The 26207-nt window shown below is 45.5% G+C and overlaps 1 protein-coding gene across 3 annotated transcripts in view; it reads right to left on the bottom strand.

Annotated features, from left to right (window-relative positions):
* Nucleotides 1–2922: 2922 nt before the first annotated feature.
* Nucleotides 2923–26207, bottom strand: part of DHX9 (DExH-box helicase 9) — a 55509-nt gene continuing 32224 nt past the window's right edge. For all 3 annotated transcript variants that reach the window (XM_053247844.1, XM_053247843.1, XM_053247845.1), the window contains 9 exons: nucleotides 24369–24521; nucleotides 23334–23494; nucleotides 21857–21968; nucleotides 20803–20964; nucleotides 20553–20680; nucleotides 19331–19560; nucleotides 18218–18333; nucleotides 16072–16272; nucleotides 2923–3413 (listed from right to left, as the gene is read on the bottom strand). In XM_053247844.1, coding sequence (XP_053103819.1) covers nucleotides 3131–3413; nucleotides 16072–16272; nucleotides 18218–18333; nucleotides 19331–19560; nucleotides 20553–20680; nucleotides 20803–20964; nucleotides 21857–21968; nucleotides 23334–23494; nucleotides 24369–24521 — 1546 coding nt within the window. In that variant the 3' untranslated portion in view covers nucleotides 2923–3130. The remainder of the gene's footprint in view (nucleotides 3414–16071; nucleotides 16273–18217; nucleotides 18334–19330; nucleotides 19561–20552; nucleotides 20681–20802; nucleotides 20965–21856; nucleotides 21969–23333; nucleotides 23495–24368; nucleotides 24522–26207) is intronic.

Raw genomic sequence — 26207 nt, forward strand, 5'->3', positions numbered from 1 at the left:
GGGACCTCAACAAATCTACTGCTAGAGACAGTACTTTGGAAGGACAAGCCTTCTCCTAAATCAGTACTTATCTAATTTTAAATTGGGGAGGAGCTGCTGCTTCACAGCCTACCCACAGCTCCTGTCCCCCTGCCCATGTTTTGAACAATGCCAGTGTTTGTACCTCAACTCAATTGCTGGGCCATGAGAGGCAGCCAGGCTGGGTCTGGCTGGAAAATGGCACCCTGAGACAATAGTTTGGGCTCACCCTAAAACCAGTGGAGGTTCTGATACAAAAAGATCAAGTCTATTGCAGCCACCAAGCAGCAGTAAGAACAATCTGTGTCTGGGGTTCTTTGAATGACTCAGTAGAATTGTCATAGGATTCTTCCACCAGGGAACTTGGATCTTGTGAGTCTCTGACAGTTGGCACAAGCTTTTGCAGTGACGATATTGGTTCGTATAAGCTAAGCCTGGCTGGAACTCCAAGGCTTACTGGATTGCTCAAAGTTCCAGCCAGTTTATGCTGCAGGACAACTCCAGACTGGACTATTTATCTTGCATCAGGAGACGCCTTCAGTGCCCCCGCCCGACTGGCATTTGTTGTCACTTTCATCTTGCTCTGCTGCGGAAGTGTTGGTGGCATCCACCACCCCAGTGATCTTTACACTAAAGGTTTAACAGCTGAAGTCTGCTGCCTACTGGTGCATGGCAGCGGGCATCATCAGCCCTGCTGGTGTTTGAAGACTGTTCATTCCCTGTCTAGGGGTTTAATGTTTCCTAAATGAGCTTTTGTTCTTGGCCTAGGAGGGTCTGCCCTGGAAAAACTGCCTTTGTTTACAAGGAGCCTTGTAGGGACAAAAGGGGATGTTTTAGTCCCTTTGTCCTGGCAGCTGGTGGATGGCATAACCTATTTCATATGCTATGTTTCAGATAACATATGCTCCAGAGACTTGCCAAAATCACTCCCTTGTTGTATACTTCCCAAGACTAGAAACCTCGCAGCAAATTGCAAGGATCCTTCAGCAGTTTGAAGATAAAACTACTGTTTTATAAAACTAATAAAACTACTGAATCTTGTGTCAGGTGATACCTTAAACCCACTGGAGGAACTGTGTCTATCTGCCCATCCCTGCTGCTTTGGAGAAGGTGTTAAGTCTCCCATCCACACCCTTTTTTTTTTTTTAAACTTTGCACCCATTCAGCAGTATGAGTGTACAGTTCCCACCAGGAGATTAATATCAAATTTCAGTGGCCCCTGCAGGATCTTTTCAGGGATCATCCTAATCCATACTGAGGTTTGGAGGACAAGGTCTCTCCATAGAGATAAGGGAGGGGAAGGACTAGCCCACTTAGCTAGGGGACCCCTCCCCAGTTTTTGGGCTATGAACAGCCATGCACTGCTGCAAGTCTTCTTGGGCTTGCAATCCTGACCCGGTTGAACACTGAAGTAGCTAGAAAAGACCTCCCTGTTTGGGTGGATGGGCCGCAATCTTCCCTGTTCCTTATCACTGGGGTGAGTGGGGGGAGCAATCAGTACATGGATACAGTCTTCCACTGCAGGATAATCAGGAGTTGAAAAAGCCAAAACACCATGTGGATGACTGCAATCTTTCTTGGTATCTGGCAATATCATACTGACTGTGTAGCCTTTGTACCCAATATGAAATCACAGTATCTGATTATTACAGTTTCAAAAGTAGATGTGTTTAAAATAGTTGCTTCAGCTAGTCTATACTCTTATACCTCAGGAAATCTTCAATGGTTCAATTGCTATGGAAAGTAAGATTAAAGAAATCACTTCCATATTTGCTTCAGATATAAACCACCTCATTTCATCCAGTTGAGATAATCAACTATGTTGGATGACATTACTGTATTCTGTAGTGTGACTTGTGTATTCTCTGGGCACCAAGACCTCTGTATACACTGGACTGATCCCTACTCCTCACACAGTGCTAGTTACTGACTAGGACAGGTAGTTTTTCATTCAACAAAGTTGAACACGCTTTTTTATATGGGGCCCTTCTGGAAGAGAGTTAAAGTCTCAGCGACTGGATGATAGAAGCAGGACCTTTATAATAATTTCCCCAAGGCTTTGGAATGATCTCCCTCTGAAGTTCAAAGCTCTGCCACCCTGCTTGTTTTTGAAAAGGGCTGCAAAGCCCACTTTAGATGAGCAGGTTTGTATAGTAGCTGATTTTGCAGATATTCAAGATGTTTTATTCTTGTGGTGGCGGCGGCTGTAATTACTATGTTATTTTGTAAGTTGTTGAACTATAGGGAAAAAATGAAAATGTTAAATAACTTGCCTTTTCAAGCTACTATGGAAGGCTTCAAGTTGAGACTATGCAACTTTGAGAAGATCGTCACTAAGAAGCCTAAACTGACTATTTCTAGTGTCTTCCATGTAGGGTTGTGCACGAAAATCTTCAGCGCCTACAGGGGTAGCACTATAAGGGCGGGGGAGGGTGTACTCACCCTTCCTGCTGCATTCCCCCTGCCGGCATGCTGTTGATTTTAAGCCCCTCGGGGCAGCAGCGTTCCTCCCTGCCGCCTCATTTCCCCCGTCGGCCGGAAGTCGAGAGCGCATGTGCGCCCGTCGTGTGCCCTTCTGCCATGTGCGGGCGCACGCACGATGGGCGCTCGCGACTTCCGGCCGACGGGGGAAACGGGGCGGCAGGGAGGAACGCTGCCACCCCGAGGGCCTTAAAATCAACAGCGCACCGGTGGGGGAAATGTGGCGGGAGGGGTGAGTACACCCTCCCCCGCCCTTAAAGTCCTACCCCTGTCGGCGTTTCAGCGCTGAAACCGCCCCCAGCACCGAAACGTTTCGGAGGCCTTCATAATGGCCTCCGAAACATTTTGGGCACAAGCCTACTTCCATGTGTAAAAAATCTGCCATTTAGACCCAAGTCAAGATGAAGCATGATTAACAAAATATTAACAAAAAGTTGCTTTATTAGGAGCAAAATGAACACATCATGGATAACTACTGTGGCAATCAGAATATTTTACATAAACTATGGGATTCAAAAAAATGCTTCAGACTGTTGTGGACAGCAAGACTATGAACACTTCTATTACAAACAAATGTATGGAAGTAGTCAAAATCATGCATCGCTTTGTGCTAGGATTACTACTTGTTTCTTCAGTAACCACCCCTTCCGCCCCATCCTCCTCTAAACCCACCCCCACGATTTCCACCACCCTGGAATCCACCACCTGAACCTCGATAGCCTCCACCAGATCGCCTAAAGCCTCCACCACCTCGGTAGCCACCTCCTCCATATCCCCTTCCCCCAGAGCCACCACCATAAGAATTGTATCCACCACCATATCCACCCCGATAGCCGCTACCACCACCTCTTCCTCTGTAGCCACCTCCATTGTCATATCGAGCCATTTTGGGTGGACGGGGTCCATCACCATACCTAGGAGTAAAATGAAAGCCATGTTTATAAACATCAACATATGCAATGTCTAAAATACACAACTATGGTTCCTGCATCAAGAAATCCCCTTTTGATTAAAATGTGAAAAGAATGCTGTGACTTCATTTTTGACCATGTATACTTTTAAGCACAACAAAGCATTGGAGTGTGAAATTCTTTCACATTAATTGTAATTTCTTGCCTCTCTCTCACCCCTTCTGCTAGATTTCTTTAAAAAACCACATTTCATATAGAATATTAAACTCTTGCTTGCAATATAAATCTACAAAATCAATAAGTATTAACGTGAGAGAATGGAGCATTGGTTCATTCACCGTGAAGGCTGCTTCTTGCTGCTGCATCCCATGTCTCAGTATGGGTTATGTTTCTCCATGTGGCTCAAAGACAGGACAATGCAAAATAAGGTGAAGCCTTTAAGAGCCAGGGGAGCATAGCCCCACCTAGTTTTTTTTAGGTCAAGAGGCGAGGAGTACTTTAAAGATAAGCATTAAGCAGAAGACAGAACAAGCGGAACAGAAAACCATGACAAAAAACAAACCCCAGAGTGTTGGGAACAATTGGTAGACAGTCCAAAAACATAACTCCCGAAGGTGCCCTGGAGAAAAGGAGGCATGGGTGCTGAAGGGAGGGTTGAGATGTCTTTGGATGCAGCCGCAAGAAGCAGCCTTCACAGTGAGTGAACCAATGTTCCATTCTCTGCTGCTGCAATCCAAGGACGTTTCAGTGTGGGGACATACCACAGCCCTCAGTCCCAACTAGGCAGCCCTCAGTCTAACTAGCCTATTCCATAGGAAGCACCATCTGAAGAACCTGCCTCCCGAAAGCCACCTGGGTGGAGGTGAAGGAATCCAATTTATATTGTGCAGTGAATGTAGATTGAGCTGTCCAGGTAGTTGCTCTACAAATATCCCAGATAGGAGTGCTAGTAGAAAACACAGCTGAGGTAGATATGGCCCTGGTAGAATGAGCAAACACTTTAGTGGGAATCCTAAAGTATTAGGATTCATAAACCAGGGCGATGCAAGCCTTTAACCACTGAGCTATGATGGCAGGGGAAACAGCCTGACCCATTATTTGAGGTAAAGAAGAAACAAAGTGATTCCATGGTATGAAAGTTTTATGTGCATCTTTAGACATCTACGGACAGTCAACCCGTGCCAGGCCTACACTGTCGGGTGTACCAGCTTTTGGCAAAGAAAGGGCAAAACCGCATCTTGTGAGATGTGAAAGGGGGAGAAAAAATGCACAAGTTCTTATGCACCGACAGGGTGCAGAGTTCTGACACCCTCTGGGCCGAAGTGACCGCTATGAGGAAGGCAAGCTCTAAAGATGGAAGCTGTAGTGGAATATGAATACAATGAATACATACCGTTTTTCAACAAAAGTTCCCAAAGCGGTTTACAAAGATATAATAAACAGATAGCTAAAATGGCTTCACTAGTTTGGAAGGGGAGCTTTGGAGAGCCTGAAGGACACTATGCTACTTCCATGTAGGGAGATGATGCCCATTGGAATAGAGCAGAGCTGCCCCTCTGAGGAAACACCTTTAGGTGCAGATGCTGCTGCAGAGAGTGTTTGGAAACCCCCGAGTTGAGTCGCACCAGGGAGGCAGCCTGGCATTTTAACGTGTTTGCAGAGGGATCTTGGTCCAGACCATCCTGGAGGAATTGGAGGAGGTGCTTTATGGTAGCTGATCCCTTCGGGATTTTGCATGCTTGGTAGACTATCTTAGGTATGTTGGTAAATCCTATTTGCTGAAGTACGTCTGGCAGCTAACATTGTGCTGAGCACCTTGGATGAATAGTCGTGCTGTTTTAGGAGGCAGCATTCAGTCTCCTAGGTGGTTAGCTTTAACTAGCCTGGATCTAGATGACACACTGAGCCCTGCTGAAGAAGGTCCTCTGTGACTGGTAGCATCAGGTTCTGCTATGGCCAGAACGGAGCCACAAGGATGACTTGCGCCTTGAGTTTTACTCTCCAAAAGACCCAGGCGAGAAGCGGGGTTGGTGGGAAGGTGTACAGGAAACTCTCTGGCCAGTAAGCTGAGAGTGCATTCACTACCTCTGCCTGAGGACAGGGGAACCTGAAGAAAAAATGCTGTACCTTTGCACTGGCTAGAGTCACAAAGAGGTCCACAGATGACTGGCCAAAGTGTATTGTGATAAGGTGGAAGGTTTTCGCAAGGACTGAAGTACCAGATGTGTCAGGGTAACCTTGTCTGCTGAATTTTCCTGCAATCTCTGGATGGGATGGTAGAAGAAACCACTGCAAGGGCCTCAGGTGAAAGCATGCCCCTGGCACCAACTCCATGGCTGCCACCATCAGCCCCAGGATTCTGGAAAGGAGAACAGTGAAGGAATTTCCATACTAGGGTCTGTCTCATTTTGTTCTCCAGAGTGAGCCTGTGCTCTGGTGAGTAGAAATAGTTTGTCCTGTTGTGTGTCTATCAGAACGCCCAGATGTAGCAGTTGGGGTGAGCTGGCTTTTCTCTCTATTGAACAAGAAGCCGTGGTCCTGGAGCAACCGAAGGGTCCCTGTGAGCTGTAAGTCCCCTGTGGGCTGTCTGAAGTGAAGGAAATTTTATCAACAGACCACGCAGATACACAAATATCCCTACACCCAGGAGGCGGAGATGCGCTTACACTAGTGATCAGATTGTAAATATGCAAGGTGCTGAGCAGAGGCCGAAAAGGAGTGCCTTGTATTGGCAATACACACCTGCATAAAGGAAGCGCAATAGATGGCAACTGTCCTGATGTATTGGGATGGCAAGTAAGCCTCATTAGGTATATTGTGGTTAGACACTTGAGATGTTGGAGGGTCCCCATGACTGACCTTAGAGACCCCAAGCAGAATTTCCACTTTGTACGTAGTGGTTGAGAATTTTAAATCCAACACCGCCCATAGGGAGCTGTTCTTTTCCAGGGTCCATGAAAATAATGCAAGTAAATGCCTGTACCCCATTGAACTGTTGGGACATGCTCTATGGCCCCTACTGACAAGAGATGCTGAAATGTCCCCATGAGACCCTTGTTTTTTAAGGGTGGGTGGGAGGTTTGCAGTGGATAGAAAGCAGTGTCCTGCTCTTATGGACACTCTTAAGCAGTGTCCTGCTCGATGGAGGTGTGTACCCAGTGGACAGAGGTGGTGCTCTCCCAGATGTGGTAGAGTGTGGAGAGGCAACCGCCCAGGAGCACCCCTCTTCCTGAGTCAGAACAGCTGCTTAGACTGCTTATTTTGGGTGTTGAAGGCTGCTCTGTTACCGATGCCCTGTCTGGAACACTTGGATCTGGATCGTGATCAACTGCATTCATAATACTGGGGTACTGCGCCCGTGCAGAAACCTCACAGGCAGACTAACTAGCTCCTCGAGACGCCCACTCCACCCAGCACATGCTCCGTGCGTCCTCCTGAAACCAGCAGTTGGGAGCATCCTCTCTTTAGTTTCTTTTTGACCGCCTTAGCATTCACACCTTGGTGGAAAGCTCCTTGGTTCAGCTAGATAATATCGACTACAAAACTTGTTTTAATCTGACTTTGACCTCGGAAATCACTTGACTATTCTTTGCTGGACCATTCCACAACCAAGAAAATAAACGGACTTAAAAAAGGAAAGGGGAAAAAAACTTTTTGAAGTTACCAGCTGCGGAGGTGTTTCGCCCCATCAGGGCTCAGCATGGAGAAGACGACATTCGAACGGTGTCTAGAGTGTCAGGCAAAATTGCCCTCGACTACCATGACTCATGTTTGCTATGTCTCGGGGAGCAGCACAACACTGCATCCTGTAAGATTGCAAACAATGAAGAACAGAGCACTGTGACTAAGAGCAGCACTCTATGATGAGGCACTTCAGCCACCAACTCCAAGACCGAGTTCATTGTCAACGTCAATCTTGATACCTACACTGGTGTCCACAGAACTGCCAAGGAGCAGTCTAAAACCAGGTTGTCAGAGACTGTTTTCAAAAGACCAAAGGAGGTATCTTCAAAATCACATGGACGTAAGGAAAAGAAGCAAAAACAGGAATCTGAGTCAGAGAAAACAACAGTGCATTCAAAGAAACACCTTAGGGTGGCATTGAGTGGTACGCCATCACCCACGTCGTTGCAGGAATGCAACCTGGCGTGGGAGTCGGACGTTTCAATGTCGGTAACGAGCCCGGTTCAACAGCCCTTGACACCGAAGACATCTGTGTCCGCGCCAAGAATCCTGACGTTGGAATGTTCAGTGGCGAAGGAGGGCTCGACATCAAGGGCCACAACATCGAAGGCTGCAACAGCAATGGCCTTGGCATCGAGGGCTTCGACATTGTTGGGCTTGATATCGCAAGATCATCTGCAGAATTGTTCGACTTGACGTCAAAGATGTCAACGTTGAGCTAACCCTCGACGTCGAGGTGGCAACTTCTACTGTTGCCGGCACAAACTCCAGTGCAGTCTCTTGCAACTCTGCAAAGAGGCATGGCAGTTGCGGCCAGTGTTTGTACTGGTAATTTGTCGGCTGACTTTGACCAGGATGAAGGTTTCTCCTTGGACAGGACAGAACAACTTCTTTACTGGAACTGCTAGACTCGACATTGAGCATGTCATCGGGTTCAGCATTCCAGGGTTTTCTCAGCACTGGTCTGGATATTGAACAAGATGTGGACGATGATCCAGGACCACCTCCAAAAACATCATCTTTATCACCTCTTCAAGCCCAAAGGCTGCAAGAGACTGAACAGCCACTGCTGAATTTACCTGCTGCTTTGGGCACAGCCTCAGCATTTGTGCTTAGCACATTGGCAACATTTGCTCTGCTGACTTGGAAGTCCCCTAGCCAGTATACATATTCTCAGGGGCTTCGCAGGGAGATCACTCACTCTTGTGGTTTCAGGCATGCCTTGCCTGATGACTACGCGGATTATCTACGCTGGAAGGCCCAGCTAGCCTACTTTGCCTCTCCAGGTGCCAGTTCACCATTCAGTCCTGTTCTGGTTACTACGGCTACTCAGGCCGTAGAGAATGCCCCCCTGCTTGTTAGCACTGCTACCTCAAGTGGCGCAGCTGGTTCCTATGTCAATAGCTTTGGCAGCTTGCTAGACTCAGGTGTTAGAACCTCCACAGCCATGTGTGCCATCACGTGAGGCTTTGCAAGCTCCAGTGGTGCCAGAAAAGATGCCAGGGAAGCGTAGGAGGAAGGCAATCCCTCCTCCAACCCTGGGTTCGCCTTCATCTCCTGAGCCTGCAGGATATTCTTCAGACTCTGCATCGGATTCAGATAAGGATAGCCGCCGCTCAGATCCTCCGTCTGATGTACCTCCAAAACTATCGACATCTCCCACTGAAGAGCTTAAGGCTTATCATGCTCTCAGAGAAATTGCTGAGGTCTTGGGCATGGATTTAAAGTTGCCAGAAATGGAACTTAAGGACCCGGTCAACAACATGATGGCGAAGGCCAAGTCATCTCATCCCTTAGCTCTGCCCATGATTCCAGTGATTACAAAAGTGGACAAAATGGCGTGGGACGTTCTCCTTACTTCAACACCCACTTCAAAGAAACTTGAAAATTTATATTGAGTGCAGGAGGAGGAGAATGCTTGCTTACTGTGGCATCCAGTCCCTAACTCCATGGTCATTGACTGCATCATCATCAAGGGGAAGTCACTGCCATACCACCCCTGCTGATAAGGAGGGAAGAAAGATAGACTTACTGGGCAGAAAGATATATACCATGTCCATTTTGGCTACTCATATTGCAAATTATGCAGCCTGTATGACACATTACAACCACATTTTGTGGGATACCCTGTTCCAGGACTCTACATCTATGCCTGTGGAGGAGTTCTAAGACAGGTTTGCTGAGCTGTTTGAAAAGACAACCTCGGTTACGAGGCAACAGCTCAATGCTTTCAAGCATCTTGCAGAGACTGAGTCAAGAGCCATGATTACTAAAGTGACCATGTGCCGCTTTGCTTAGCTCAGGTCCACGAGTCTCCAACAGGACATGCGGGAACATGTCGAAAATCTAACGTTTAATGGGAAGGGTCTTTTCAATCACGCCACAGACTCCACAATGGAGTTTCTTTAAAAAATCTAAATACACGGCCAAGACTTTCATGGCCTCATCATCGGCCGTGGCTTCAGCTTCATGTAATTGCACGGCCGGCAGAGGCCTTTTAAATACCAAGAGTGTCGAGATTTTAAAAGGCAGTATAGACCCTTCCAAAGATTTAAGGGGTTCGGCCAAAGAAATAAGAACCAGGGTGCCCGTACTAACAAGGACAACACAAAGCAGGGCCTTTGATTTAGTGGTCAGTCCACTGCACAATTACCAACACCACAATCGCCAACAATCAATTTCCGAAGCACCCAACATCTGCTTCGTAGTTGCCAACAACTCCATCAAGTTGGCAAGCCATGCCCAAGCATGGCAAAACATAACATCAGATCAGTGGGGACTCAGAATCATACAGACGGGTTATGCAATAGAGTTCAAGACTCTGCCTCCATTCTTGGGCATGAAATACACCAAGGCCACGCAAGTACTTCTACAGGAGGTGCAGATGCTTCTAGAGAAACAGGCGATTATGCCAGTGCAGTGGATGGACAAACTGTCAGGGTTCTACTCCTGCTACTTTCTAGTTCCAAAGCAGGACGGGGGAATCAGGGCAATAATGAATCTTCGGGGGCTCAATTGGTTCATTTGGGCCAGAAAGTTCAGAATGACAACATTGCAGACAATTCTACCCTTCCTAGCCAGGGAGGAGTGGGCGGCAACGTTAGATTTGAAGGACACTTACTTTCATGTGGGGATACAGGTGAGTCATCACAAGTATCTCAGATTCACAGTAGGAGATGTGGTGTACCAATATGCAGTCTAGCCCTTTGGACTGGTTACCGCCCCTCGCGTTTTTATGAAGGTCATGGCAGTAGTAGTAGCCTATTTGCGCACACAGGGGCTTGTGGTCTACCCATATCTCGACAATTGGCTTCTGGTCAGCAGCAACAGAGAAGAGTTAGTTTCGCAGATCCAATCCATGATTCTGCTGCTGCAGAATCTAGGAATCAATATCAATTGGAAGAAGTTGAGATTAGAGCCGCAAAGACGCCTGAACTTTATAGGGGCAGTGCTGGACATGGACACAAAAATAGCATACTTACCTGTGGAGCGCTATCAGAAGATCACAAGCCTTGCTCAGCAGTTCACGCTCATTCTGAGACAGCCGGCAGAGAAAATCCAGAGGTTGCTGGGCCTAATGGCATCTTGCAACTTGACAGTACTGTATACACGCCTACGCATGAGGCCACTGCAAAGGTGGTTCCTGAGGAACTTCTGGCCAAATCTGGACAGCCAGAAGATGTACCTAACAATTCAACGCTCAGTGCTAGACTCCCTTCATTGGTGAAAGACAGAAGAGAATCTGTTGGGAGGAGTCCCTTTCAACCCTTAACGCCAATGCAGTGGGTGACATCAGATGCCTCCCTAGTAGGAGGGGCGGGGCGCATTATGGAGACCACCTGGGGTTCTGGGGAAGTGGTTCAAGCTGCAGGTTCTGCAGTATATAAACTACCTGGAACTGCAAGCGCTGTTTCTGGCTCTAAAAGCATTTGAACCCATGTTGAGAGACACAGTGACTCAGGTTCAAGTTGACAATATGAAAGCCATTGCCTATCTCAATAGGCAGGGTGGCATGATGTCTGCATCTCTGTGCTCCCTGAACATGAGAATTTGGGAATGGTGCATTGCTCATGCGATCTATCCACTGGCCATACACAGAGGAGTGGACAAAGTACTGGCCGACGGCCTCAGTCAGACAGCACAATACAACCAACGTCACGAGTGGGAGATCAACAGCACCTAACCCCAGAAAGTTTTCAACATGTGGGGTCTTCTAACAGTGGACTTATTTGCAACAGCTGCCAACAGAAAGTGTTTGACGTTCTGCTCTCATGCTGGAATAAGCAGAGGATCCCTCAGCAATGCATTTCAGCACAGGTGGCCAAGGGCTTCCTATACTTTCACCCGCCACAGTCGATAATCAGCTGTGTCTTGGTGCAAATTCTAAGAGACAATGCGACATGAATCCTGGTGACACCTTGGTGGCGGAGACAGCCGTGGTTTGCCCCATTGTTTCAACTTGCACATGGAAGTTTTTACAGGTTTCCACTTGTCCTGGATCTACTGGTTCGGGAGGGAGGAAAGGTGCTGCATCCAGATGTAAGAACTCTACGGATGACTGCTTGGAAGATCAGCTTCTAAAGAAAATTCTATTGAACAACAGGCGTCTGTCTACACGGTGCAATTATGGCAGCAAGTGGAGGCGGTTTGCTAACCATGCTAGGAGGAGCAATTGCCGGCCATTAGGGACCAAGGTGAAACAGGTGCTCCTGTATATGAGCTCTTTGAAGATGAGAGGCCTGGCTAACGTATCACTAAAGGTCCATCTGGCAGCCATTTCTTCTAGACACAAAGGCTGGGATGAAACAACTGTGTTCTCACATCCAGAATGCAAGCACTTCATGAAAGGCCTGAACGATCTATATCCCCCGATTAGACAGCCAATAGAACCTTGGAGTTTGTCACTGGTGCTGTCAGCTCTCACAGAAGAAAGTTGCCTTCTTAATAGCAACCACTACGGCCAAGAGTGTGAGCGAATTAATAGCTTTAAGGATGGACCAGCCGTACACTCAGTTCTACCCCTATAAGGTAGTTATGAACTTAGATCCAAAATTCCGTCCAAAGGTTGTATCGGATTTTCATTTGAACCAGGAGGTTGTATTACCAACCTTCTTCTAGAAACAGGAAACTGCTTTAGAGAAGGCACTGCATTCCCTAGATGTGAAGAGGACAAGAGCAATACGGAAAACAAGGAGGCTGTTTGTGGCCAATAAGGGGAGAAGCAAGGGCCTCTTTATATCGCGTCAGAGACTAGCCCATTGACTGGTGGAGCTGATTGTATGTGCAGCAGGGAACTGATCCTCCACACACCATTAGAGCACATTCAACAAGGGCATATGCGGCATCTGCAGTACATCTGTCCGGAATAAATATGGCTGATATCTGCACAGCAGCAACATGATCATCGGAGCAGCCATTTATCAGGCACCATGCTATTGACCTGCAAATAGCAAGGCAAGCAGAATTTGGGAGAAGTGTGCTGAAGAGGGTGTTGCCTTAGCTGCGACTTCACTGGATCCACCTCCAGAGGCTAAGCTGTCTAATCACTCAGTATTATGAATGCAACAGATCACGATCCAGATAAACAGGTTGCTCATCTGAAACTATTGATCTGGAGGTGATCCGTAGTATTCATAAGACACCCCCTGCCCCCGCCCATAACCATCCCTGCAACAGTAAAGCTTAGAAGTGGGGCACTTACCTAAAGTACATCAGATCATCTACACTGGGTGGTCTGTAAAAAACTAAAGAGGATGCCCCCAACCGCCGGTTTCCACGGACGCACAGAGCACGTTAGTCTGCCCGTGAGGTTCCTGCACAGGCGCAGTACCCCAGTATTATGAATACAACGGATCATCTCCAGATCAATAGTTACAGTTGAGCAACTTGCTTTATCTTTTCCAGGAGGAGCGCTGTGGCCTAAAACCTTAATCCCTACCACCAAAGAGGGACGGAGTGAAAAAAGGGCTGAAAACAGTCTCCTTCCCTGTGTGCGCTCCGGTTTACGTGTCACAGATGGCATAAGCTTTCTTTTTATCTTTTGACTGAGGATTTATTTTAAGGCTTCATCCTCAAACAATTTTCCCCCATTGAAGGGAACACTACTGTGAGGCTGCTTTTGGAAATAGCACCAACCTGCCAATATTTTAACTACAGTGGCCCACTACTGATACAAGGTGAATAGAATCCAGAGTGGAAGCCAAGATAAAGGCCTGTGCCTTATGTAATCTTATGAGTGTTTTCATCATACGAGCGGTACCAGAGTTTGGTTCTTGTATTAAGTCATCTAGCCAGAGGAAGGATGCCCTGGCTACCATAGAGGCAACTGCAGAAACTCTCATCACTAAGGCAGTTGAATCATGAATGCTCCTCATGGCCCCTTCTAGGCGTTTATTGGTCGGGACTTTTAGGGCAGGCTCCTTGTCCCAGGGGAGAAACTATCTTGAATCATCGCCACCACTGGAGCATCTGTGTGTGTGTGTGTGTGGAATAGAGTTTGTTAGCTATTGCCAAGTTCTTTCCATTGGAGGCGGGAAGTTTTCATTCCGCCTTTGCTGCCTCCAAGAAAAAGCTTTGGAATTCTAAGGGCCATATTTATTCAACCTTAGGCTAGGAAATTCTAGCACACTTTTACTTGGTGGCTAGGATTCTGGGGTGGGTGGGTGGATTGAGCCCCAAAGTATGTATAGACTTATTAATTAGTGGGGCAATGTCCAAAGCAGAAAAGTCTATGCAAAGCCTCTGAATTTTCTGGTTCTTGCCCGTCAGACCACTCCCCTTCTGTCTGGATGTTCATGGTCTGGCACACCAGGGGGGTCCCATGGAGAATCCTCCATTGGGATAGTCTCCTCATTCAAGGGAATAATAGGTCCCAGGGTAGATGAAGGCTTATCTAGAGGATTCTGAGGGGTCCGGGGGGGCCTCCTAGGGTCAAGCAAGTCAGGGCCCGAGAATTCAGAGAGGGTACACTCTTTTCTCTTTTGCTTAGATCTAGACTCCCCCTTTTTAGATTTTTGTATTTTGTGCTTTTTTCTGTGCTTTTTTTGGGGGGGGGCAGGGCTTCCAGGGGCAGAGGATGAAGCGTTTGAGGAAGGCAGTCCCCTTTTAGCCCACTTTTTCTTTTTGACTTTAATTGGTGATAACGTTCAAATGAGTGTGCCAGCATATCTACAACCCAAGAACGCCAAGTAGGTGGCATGTCTGTGGGCATCTGGTTTAGTTTGCTGAACTGGCATAGACTGGGAAGTTTCAGACCCCCTGAGGCTTGCTAGGGCAGGGAGGGAAGAGCAGAAGGCCCAGCATGTGCAGAGTTCACCAGTTGGCTGCCTGCTCCTGCCGCGGCACTCATGGTGACTACCGTCCTTCCTCCCGAGGCGTCCTTTTGCAGCTGGGACCTGGCCGGATCCTGCACCGTCTAGTGCAGGTGCAGCCTGGCGCTTGTGCTTTGCCGTGCCTGACATGCCGCTGGTGGAGGCAATGGCGGCCTGCAAGGGAGCCGAGTCATTTCCAGCAGCTGTCTACTCCATGCAGCTCAGGAGAGCAGACAGAGGGGGATGCACCGCTTCTGCTGCTTTGGCTCAGGCTGCCCCAATGGCGGGAATCGGAAGTGAGGCAGTTGCTTGGTCTCCTCTCCACAGCTCAGAATCCTGTTTCTCTAGGCATTTGCCCTAACTCACGGCCAGATGGCAGGGAGGTCGGGGTTTTCGAGCGTTCTGGGGGCTCTGTAAAGGTAAAGTGTGCAGTCAAGTCAGTTTCGACTCCAGAAAACCACAGGGCCCTGTGGTTTTCTTTGGTAGAATACAGGAAGGGTTTACCACTGCCATCACCCATGCAGTGTGAGATGAAGCCTTTCCACATCTTCCTATATCTGCTGCCCGATATAGGTGTTTCCCATAGTCTGGGAAACATACCAGCGGGGATTCGAACCAGCAACCTTCTGCTTGTTAGTCAAGCATTTCCCTGCTGGGCTCTGTAGGTAGTTGCAATAATGCGGCCACCTAGATGGGTTACCGGCTGCCTTTGCCGTGTAATGGCCTTTGGAAAGCCTTGATGGTGCTTTCCCGGGGCCCTAATCCGAACTTTACGTTTAGCTTGGTCCATGCAGCAAAGGGAAAGGAAAAAGATAAGAAATGCAGTGGGGAGAGAGGGGGAAAGGGGAGCAAAACTGAAAGTAAAGTTAAAGCTAACCTCTCCCCTTCTTTCTTTTTCCTTTTTTGATAAAAGTTTTAGAAGTCTTTGAACAAAGAAACAAAGCGAACAGTCAATAAGAATAAATTGAAATAGGTGAAGAAACAAGGAAGTAAGCAAGGAAGAACCATGTTCCCCTGGCTCTTAAAGGCTTCAACTTAATTTACATAGTCCTGTCTTCGAGCCACATGGAGAAGCATAACCCACAATGAGATGTCCTTGGATTGCAACAGCAGAGAAAATATTTTTTAATCTGCTTACTTAAATAAGCAATATGTAATTATTTTCTATATTTGAGACGAATCCTTAAGTTTTAGTGACTAGAGGAAAAAAGCTTTTAGCTCAGCCTAAGGGGAAGGCCCACCTAGGTTTGGCCTCAAGTAATGAAGTAAAATTATTAATCAGGTTTTCACAGCCATCTGTCCTCCCCCAAGCTCATTAGGACTCTATCTAAATACAAATCTGCCCTCTTTCAACTGGGATTCTATCTTAACAAAAAGGAAAACTTTAGTTTACGCTGCTTAGGACGAATTGTGAGGAAGTAATATAAGAAGCTTGTAAACATTTGCAGCCTCAGAGTCCAAATGAGGTCAAATGTTGTTGCTGGAGATCAACATTCTGTGGGTGAGAAGTTTCTACTTGAACACCAGTCCTAGGCCCTGCCTACTGATCTGTAGTGCAAAACACACCTCTCTGAACCTGGTTAAGGAAAACACTCAAATCTTAAAAGGACCCAACAACAAGGATGAAGCACTGCATCACACTTCTATGACAACAGCAAGAAGCTAACCTTGTATGGCCTGCTGAAAGGTTGATGCCAGCAGCTAATGGTATAGAGATCTGCCGAATTATATTCAGCATGCGTTCATTCATCTGGTCTAGCTGACTGATGATTTCAGGATTCTGAGTCACTTCCACAACAAGAGCTTCCATGCCTGCACGCAAGGCAGTGATACAGGCAGCTGCATTGTGAGGCATCTGCAATTTGATCCTAAAGAAGAGAAGACAGTAAGAAAATGAACATATCTTTCCTAGATATTCATTGATTTACTCTGATAAGAGCAGAGGCTTTTGAGAGTAAATTCCAGCAAATCACTAGAATATCTGATGCTAGCTCAATGTGACCTGTGCTTTTCTTGTTCCATCTGTTATGCTGCCTTGAGGTACCTCAAATGTGTGTGGGATACTACTTTCTACCAAGAAGCCTAGAAATTGTTGCTCTCGTTTGGTCGTGGAGCAACTTGGCCACCACCCGGGGCAGTAGGGGCGTGGGTGGATAAGCATAAAATAGCTCCTGGCTCCAGAGATACTGAAAGGCATCGCCCTTGCTCAGTGGGCCGACCCCCATCCGTGAACAGTAATGCTCGCACCTGCTGTTCTCGGTGGTCGCAAACAGGTCCACCCTTGGCCTGCCCCAAGCTTTGAACAGTTGTTCCAGCACTTCCGGATGCAATTCCCATTCGTGCTGCTCCAACACTAGGTCCCTGCTCAGTGAGTCCGCTAGACAGTTCATGCTGCCCTTGATATGAATGGCTACGGGGTAAATCCAGAGCGGGATGCACTAGTTCCATAACTACAGACTGAGATTGCATAGAGACCTGGACACTGTTCCGCCTTGCTTGTTGACGTAAGCTATGGCTGTTGTATTGTTCATCTGTAACTGGACCGTCTTCCCGACCAGCTCTCCCTGAAAGGCAACCAGGGCTCTGAATGCAGCCAGCAGCTCGAGGAAGTTTATGTGCAGGAGTCTCTCTTTTGGAGTCCATACCCCTTGAGCTCAGTGATGCAGCAAGTGCACCCCCCAACCATGCATGGAGGCATCGGATGTCACTGTCAATGCGGGCTCCCGTGTGCGAAACTGAATGCCCTTGAGCATATTCGACTCTTTTGTTCACCAATTCAACGATTCTAAAACTTTCCGTGGAAGAGTCACCCGTTTGGACCCACTATTTATGGATGATGGAACCACTATCCAGATAAACAGGTTGCTTACCTGTAACAGATGATCTGGTAGTGGTTCCATCATTCATAACGCCCTCCTTGCCGTCCCCACATCTGGAATGAAAAGCCACTGTAACAGGAACATCGTATGGCCATGTCGGCCATCAAGAAACTGATTGCAGAGACGCCCAACCGCCACTAGAGGCTACTACAGTCATGTGCAACAGGCGGTTGCTGGCGTCGCGAGGAGCTAACGAATTCTACCCGAAGCTGATCTGCGCAGGCGCAGAACCCACTATTTATGAATGATGGAACCACTACCAGATCATCTTTTACAGGTAAGCAACCTGTTTTTTTTCCAAGAATGCCAAGGATTCTGAAAGAGATCCCAAGCAAAGCAGCCTTCCAGAACTGTAACATTTGCTTTACAGTTTTTCCATGACAGAATACCCACAAAACGGTTTAAAGAGCTGCTGGATTCCTCTTTCACTCCCACATTTGATGCATCAACACTGCAATCAACAGTCAGTATTGATCATATAGCCATTAGCATTTAACAGATGTGAAAGACCTGAAGTCAACCTAGAACAGGACTTTTAACCATTTGTTAAGGATACAAAGTTCTTAAATTTTGATACCAAAGGGCTTCCTCTGCAAGCATTACAAGCGCTACTACACAAATTGAACAGGGGGTGGGGGAAGATGCAAAACTACAAGGTTACCTCTGCAATCAGACCACCATAGCTCTCTGTTTGAAGAGCATGGAACCTGGCTTCTAGGAAATCTATCAAATACCCCAAGTTTTTGAATTAACAATTGACAGCTGCTAAGCAAACTCTTCTCTCCCACACACCAAAGATAATGCTCTGACAAACCCATCTCTTCTTATATATCCTTCCTTGTACAGTACTTTTAAGCTAGGAAACCAGCTGTTGAGCCTCACAGTTTGCACCCCCACATGCATTTAACATCCAGAGTCGGCCAAAAATTCATACCAGTCATCCAACGTAATAATCTCTCCATCAGACACGACTTTCTTTGAGCCAAACAGAAGCAGCTGCAAAGGGCTCACTAAGGTCATTGCTTTAGCAGAAATGGCTCGTGTCCTGATCTGCAGATAGAGAAACATTACTGAATTAACATTATTCAAGATTTATGGAAATGTATAACATATATTCAAAGCACAGAATACATATCATCCTCTCTTTTCTAAATTACAAAACAAAAGAGATTTTTTAAAATACAGATGTTTGACAACTTAGAATGACTGAAAAGTTACATGGCTCAAGGTACCAGATCCAATATTGGCTTTCAGTTGGATCTCGGCCAAGAAAAGTCAGTACAAGCTAAAAGTGGTGGCTGATGCCAGGAGTGGGGATGGAACTGTGGGTAGGGCTTGCAGGTACAAATGGGCTGCAGCAGGGTCTCTCTCCTACTCTCTTCCTCCCCTGCCCCAGCTGCATGTCTGTCTCTCTCTTTTTCGCCTCACTACAGCTGTGACGGCTGCGCAGGCTGATCATTCGCCCAAAGATTGCAGCAGGGTGAGGAGATAAACATGCAGCCAAGAAGAGAGAACAGAGATGCAGCTGCAGCCCATTTCTATCTGCCAGCTCTGCACCAGCCACCAGTGGTTAATAAGGAATCTTGTACTGATTATATTTGATCAGGACACACAAACTGAAACTCCATACTATACAGTGCAAGAAGTCTCTTGAATTCGCCAGATACAAAACAGCAAACTATCACAATTCAATATCAGTTGAAAACAAACAACCACACTACCAAGTGGTGCATCGGGGAAATGCTCAACTAACAAGCAGAAGGTTGCCGGTTCAAATGCCCGCTGGTATGTTTCCCAGACTAGGGGAAACACCTATATCAGGCAGCAGCGATATAGGAAGATGCTGAAAGGCATCATTTTATACTGCGCGGGAGGAGGCAATGGTAAACCCCTCCTGTATTCTACCAAAAGAAACCACAGGGCTCTGTGGGTGCCAGAAGTCGAAGTCAACTTGACGCGACACTTTACTTTACACTACTCCTCGTGTCTAAAAACTCGAAAGCACAAGGTAATTGGGTAATCCAGGATTTCTGTTGTGGCATCCTACCTTTTCTCCAAAAACAAAGAATGGAGAAGGGTACTTCATGTCCTGGCTGCTGAAAGGGCAATTGACAGAAGATTTGTGAATGAGGGCATTGCGCCCCTCAGTGGTTAAAATCTTCCTCTTCTCCTTGTGGTAGCAAACATTAGGGTACAAGCCAAAGGCCAGCAAAGAAATAACAACATCCAGATTGTTATCTGGTCCAGTATTGTTAAATATTTGGGTCATCAAACACTCTGGGAAGAGAAAATATATATATATAACTGGCTTTTCTCTACATCTTGTGTACAATGAAAACCAAGTAAATCAAGCTGATTAACTAAATTAGGCCCACTAATTTCAACAGAACAGTCACAACCAACTTAGTCTGGATGCTGCCCTTGCCCCATATACATTTGTCTGCATAAACGCTTTATTCACTTTTTTGCTTTATAACAAAGCATAAACGCTTTATTCACTTTTTAAATGAAGAATTACTTGGAAAGTCATTTTCCCCTCTTGCTACAAGGAGATGGAAGTTCATACAGCTGGGGAGACCGGACCTCCTTGGTACAGCATGCAGATTGTGGTAACTGTACAGAGCGCTCTTTTCATAACTTTAAATCCATTACATATTTATGTAGTTGAGTCCAATAATGGGATTAAAATTATTGTAGACTTACTCTATGACAGCAAATGGCAGAAGCAATCAAGACGGTAGTATACAATTTCTGAAGATAATGGGCTACACATTCTGTGCAGTCTGCTGTTGATGCCAAGTCCTGCCGGGGCTTCAAGGCAGCCCTGATGGGGAAGTAATGAGGCTGCTGTGCAAAGATGCCTTTAAACCACATCTAGGCAGCAGCACAGGGCTCCTTTCCATAGGGAAACCAAGTCATTCCACAGCAGCTCCAGTGGGTCCTTAGTGTTGACCAGAGACTGCACAGAATGTAGCCTAATGGAACTTTGGGCCAAATTTTAAGGTGAATCTTCCAGGCATTTTCTATACACTTTGCACCCTTTTGCCATCAGCCACTATGATGCAAGGTGAAAACTGGAGGAAGCTCCATGTGTCTTAAATGATACAGCTGTCAAACTATCATTCTCCAACATTTCCCACACATCTTTAAATAAGTTCAGCAAGTCTGCATTGCTATGTGTTCTCCCAATACACATTTCACAGCCCTCAAAATATTTAAAAAAAAAAAATAGCGTCGCCATGATAGATTGCATTCACATGGCATTTTACCTTCAGGGAAGCCAGAGTTGACAAGAATATCTTTCAACTGCACTTTGGCTTCCCAAGTCATTCTGAGTGTTGCCATGTTGAGTCTCTTGTGCTCACAGAACCGTATTTCTGCATCTTCTCCGCCCATTCTGCAAAAGAATGAGATACAGACTTGATTTCCAACCAACCTATAGAGCCACCCACTCCACAGAGAAAGTGTTAATTTTCAATGCGGTTAAGTTACAGTTTGTATTGCTTTAAACCCACTGACCGTGCGTCATCCCAGGCTTGGAAGACTGAGAGCAGGGCCACGTGGTCAGAAAACCGGTTTCCAGCAAAATTCCTGTGGACATAGCCCAGCCTCTTCCCCTCACTGATGAAAGGTTCAGGAAAGCAGGTGGCTGCAGAGATGGTACATACAGCATCTCCCACACTGAAACAGGAACCACAGAATAATTGTTTGCATCGTCTTGCCAGCAGCAACTGGAGCTCCACTTCATTAAAACTTGATCCAACTGTGTTATGAACAATGAAAACTATACAGCAGAATTCATTGGTGTGGATGCTGGGCAAGAGGAATCGCAGGACTACTGGCCACAATTTCTCTCACAATTCATTCTCAAAGTCCTGAGCAAAATAATGAACATATTTCCTGCCTCTGAAACACATCTACACATTTCTTTTATCCACCGATCAACAACTAGTCCCATGGCTTTTTATCTCCAAAAGAGAATACCTGTATTTCTCCATCTGGAACTGAATCATAATCATGTCCTGTATCTATCTGTTCACATAGGTACAGTTCAGATGCAATACTAAATCATGGTTTAGTACTACTAAACAAAGCTCAGGATCCTCCTTCCCCATATTTCTCGTGAGAGAAGAATGAAAGTTTTTGTTTTGAGAACTACATTTCCCTGTAATGTATAAACCTGCAGGAAGTCAGTTTGTTAACTAGAGTTAAAACAAACTAGAAAATAAAACTGCAGTTCCCTGTTATGTATGAACACACAAGGTCCATTCAGCACATACTGAACACAGGTACAGAAATACACTTCCTACCTGTACCATGCATTTTAAGGGCCTGTATCCAGGTTCTCTTTTTAAATGAATGCAGGCACAGTCATTCACACAAACATCTGTCTGAATCGGGCTACAGTGAACTCCTGTTCATGCTAAAAGTAAAAGTAAATGCTTCTTTCTTACTTGAGAAAGCAGGAAATGCATGAGCCTAGGGGCTTAGGCTCATTCATGCAGCACTAATGGTTTTAGTGTTACATCTGAACTGGACCCAAGATTTCTAATCATAAACAAATAGCACTTACTAGAAAGTACACCCCATAATCATCATTTTCCCAAGGCGAGGTTCAATGGGGAGTCTAGCTAAAATTCGCCCAAGAGGTGTCAGTTCATCATTGGAGTCCAGCGCATCAAGCTCTGAAACAAAAGCAGGGTGTTGGCAGAATCTGTTAGGCTTCAGTTAAATTTTTGTTTAATTCTCACAACTCACTTTAAAACATAAAGATGGCCATAATTAGGAAGGTCTGATGCCTCCCGACCTTGCTAGTGCACTTCCAAAGGAATCAGGATTGGCTGCTGTTTGAAACCAAATGCTAGATTACATGAGCTTTTGGCTGGATCCAGCAGGGCAATCAAGGACACCAAAGTGACTTGCTCAAAGATGCCTGGCCCTACTCTGTGGCCAAGGCACAGATGTCGCCCAGGCCCAAGTTCAAATTCTGAAATTTTTTCTCAAAATTTCAAGGGGATAATTTTCATATCTGACTTAAAATGATAAGTACACAGAAAGAAAAAATGAAGTATTGTTTTATTAGTTTTCAAAGTTGTAAATGAAAATAAAATCAGGTGTTCATTTGTGCCTCTGAAAGGCCTCCTATCAGATATTTAGTACATAAGTAGAGTCTGATGGAGAGCAAGTGAAAACTGTCTCCAGAGATCAGGCAGGAAAGCTTTATGCCACAAGTGGCTAGTAATTTTATGCCACAAATTACTAACATAGTGGCTAGGCAGATTAGGAAAACCTTTGGTAGGCTAGTAATATTGATGAACATTTCTGCAAGGTTGAAGTCCACCATTTCTGAATGATTTTGGGGGGTGGCGGGAGAATTACCCCATTCAAGCCAGCTTACAAATTCAGTTAATGCAATATAGGACACCAACAATAAATACTAAAAAACAAAAAGACACACAAGAACAGCCAGCCAGAACGCAAAGCAGATGCTCCACCACGGAGCTCTGGTCCCATTCCCAAAGGTGGTATACATGGGTCTCCCATCCAAGCACTGACCAGACCTGCTTAGTTTCAGCAGAGACTATGCTCTGGGATCCACAAAAGACCTTTTTTCTAATGGTCATGCATCTAATCTCTGACGGCAAAGGCACTTGGAGAAGAGCCTTAGAAGAAGATCTCAACTGAGGGGCAAGTTTGTATAGAACAAGGAACTTGTCGAATACCCAACTTGCAGGTCATTCAAGACTAACTTAAAAAGCCAGCACTTTGAACTAAGCCTTGAAACAAACTGGAAGCCAAGGAAGATCTTTTACTACTAAGGAAATACATTAATTCTGGTGAGTTCTGGCTAACAACCTATCATATCCTGAGTGAAATAAAGTTTCTGAACCCATTGCAGAGACAGCCCCATATAATGCATTGGAGTAATCAAGCCTGAATGTGATCAAGTTACAGACAGAGTGGCCAGGCAGATTAGTGTTTGTGTGAGAAAATGGTTAAGAACAGAGCACACTGTCTCTGTGAACAGACAGGAAGAGTCGACCAAGTACCTCTGAGCGTGTGCTCTGCTTCAATCACTGCATCCAAAGGGGGTGGCTCTATAGCTTTGGCCAGGAACTGTCCAATCCCTCCCAGCCTCAGCAATTTGATGCTCAAAGCGATTTCATGCAGTGGTGTTCGGAACATCTCAGGAGTCATATGAGTCTCAAGCCTGGAGATAAAAGGAGAGGACAGCAAACAAAAAGTATTTGCGTTTCTTCACCTCCACTGTTTATGCTAGATGCTCTACTTATGCTCTTGCCAACACTGTTTGCTAGGTCACCCTATTTCTTATTAAGAACATTTATATACCATTTTCCAACCAAAAAAAAGTTATTGGGGTGGGTGGGTGGGGGTGATTCCCTATCCCGAAGGAGTTCAGAATTTAAACACAAGACAGGCACAAGCGACACAGCAGCAAACAGTCACTAGAGAAGACATGATGCTGGGATGAGCAAGGGCAGTTCATGTAGGAGAGCCACCACTTTAAAAGGTAGCCACCACTTCTTTGGCCAGGTAGCAGGGGTCCCTGTTTGCTCCAACAAGAACTCTTTGGGGTTCTTATCTGTGAAGATGCCTTCTGGATATTCTGTTGTTTAAGACAACATTAAGAGAACAATGGTCCACTTAATGAATTTTGCTACTCCCCTGCTACGTAAATTTACATGGCATTTCAACATATTATTGATCAGCTTAATGGAAATAGGTGCAGATACCCTGTTTCCCCGAAAGTAAGACCTACCCCGAAAGTAAGACCTAGCAGTAATTTCTGATGTACTGCTAATTGCCCTAGTGCATTTTGGGGGGCTAAAATTAATATAAGACACTGTCTTATTTTCGGGGAAACACGGTATATAACATCAAGCTACCTTTACTCTCTACACATACCTTAAAGAAGCAATTCATTCTCTCTGTGAGTATTTGGTGCATCTAATTGTATTGTGAGTGAAGCCCCTGTGGGTTTGGGTTCACCTGCTTTTCCCCAGACCGTTTAACTGTCTACTCAGATATTTCCAGCACTGTCAAGCAGCAGAGAACAACCGTACCTTTCAAATCGAGCTCTGCTGCAGAGATGGAAACAGAAGCCAGGACGGACACGACCAGCACGTCCTTTACGCTGCTCCAGGTTAGTTTTTGAAGCCCACACGGTAGCATAGTTGGTCATGTTGTTGTGAGCAGTGAACAGTTTCACCTTTTGTCTGAAAAATAAGTTGGAAAAATATGTCAAATACTTTCAAGTTCTGAAATATTGAAAAATCAAAGATTATTTAAGAGGATGTGCCCAAAATCTTTAGGCAATTAGCACCGAAGGGTGCCATTTACCAAAATATTGTAGTGCAAGGTACAATCATGCATGTTTGAGATGGTCCCATGAGCCCTCTAATGTTTGATGCATGAACATATTTAGAAGGTTAGCATGGCTTGTGATGTGTTTAGTTGTAAATTGGCCACTAGGGGGAGCAGAGGTCACAGTATAACTAAAGTTGAGGGGGGATTATTTATTTATTTATATTTTACATTTTATATCCCGCTCTTCCTCCAAGGAGCCCAGAGTGTTGTGCTACATACTTAAGTTTCTCGTCACAACAACCCTGTGAAGTAGGTTAGGCTGAGAGAGAAGTGACTGGCCCGGAGTCACCCAGCAAGTATCCTGGCTGAATGGGGATTTGAACTCGAGTCTCCCCGGTCCTAGTGCAGCACTCTAACCACTACACCACACTGGCTCATTAGATTTTAATAAAAAAAAACTATAAACTGACAGTGGGGGTCAGAATTGTAACATTATAGAATCTAGTTGGATGGAAGTTCTCTCCCCTCCTCCAGCTTAACATCCACTTTAGTCCTACTGCCCTAAAACAGTAGGGGTCGTAAGACCAGAGGGGTTAAAAACTGCTCACAGGTATCCAGACAACTTGCTGCAACATAGGTTCACATTATGTCAATCATATGAACTGTCTATAACTGAATGGTAGATTGCAATGGTAGACTGTCCTTTTTCTTGAGGTAAAGCAGCTCATAACCTTGTGATCCATATATCTTGAAGAAATTGGGCCTCTTAGGTGATTCAGTGGCAGACAATGTCCCAGGAGTAGTGATATCACACCATCAAGCATTCGTGAGATGGAACTGGACCAAACACAAGCATATTCAATGGATGCTGCCTGGCCTCATCTCTTCCAGGTTCATTAGATGGCATTCTAAGGTTATCCCTCACAACAACTAACTGCCTTTGTGGGGATGAAGTTCTCAAATCTAATTCATGTGTCCTTTTCATGTAATATTTACAGAGATACGTGAATAAGACTTATTACTGCCATTTTAGCTAAATACCCAGGAATAACCATTGTTTGGTACCTGATCATTTTATTGGCAAATACCATTGAAAGCTTTACAGAAATTGTTGCTAAATTCCTTTTCTCTGCTGTAAAGACTTGTTAAAGGATCATGTTAGATTAAGTGAAGCACTCTGGATTTTTACTTATTTTATTATATACTTATTTTTAAACTTGCTAAACACTGGAGATTATTTATGAATAGCTATCTATTTCTTAATTCCCCCCCTGGACTGCTTATTTCTTTGATATAGTCTGTGCTTTTTGCATCTTATCTGTATTTTAATTTCAATAGATTATGGTTCTTTTCAAGAGTTTGATAGAATAAGCTAGGATCTGTCAGTTTGGACATGGCAACCAGTCCTGGCTTCTTTCTAACCACAACCTGGTTAGAAAGTAGAACAAGGTTTGTGTCTGAAGGGAAGGAGGGAACATGCACTCCCAAGGCTATGCGATTGTGTGCAAAGCCAAAGTTGTGTCTTGGCTCAGTGTGATTTCTGAGCTGGCCCACCATGCAATAACATAAAACCCAAAGCCCAACAAAAATGAACA

This window comes from Hemicordylus capensis, chromosome 4, assembly GCF_027244095.1.
Source record: "Hemicordylus capensis ecotype Gifberg chromosome 4, rHemCap1.1.pri, whole genome shotgun sequence".
NCBI lineage: Eukaryota > Metazoa > Chordata > Lepidosauria > Squamata > Cordylidae > Hemicordylus > Hemicordylus capensis.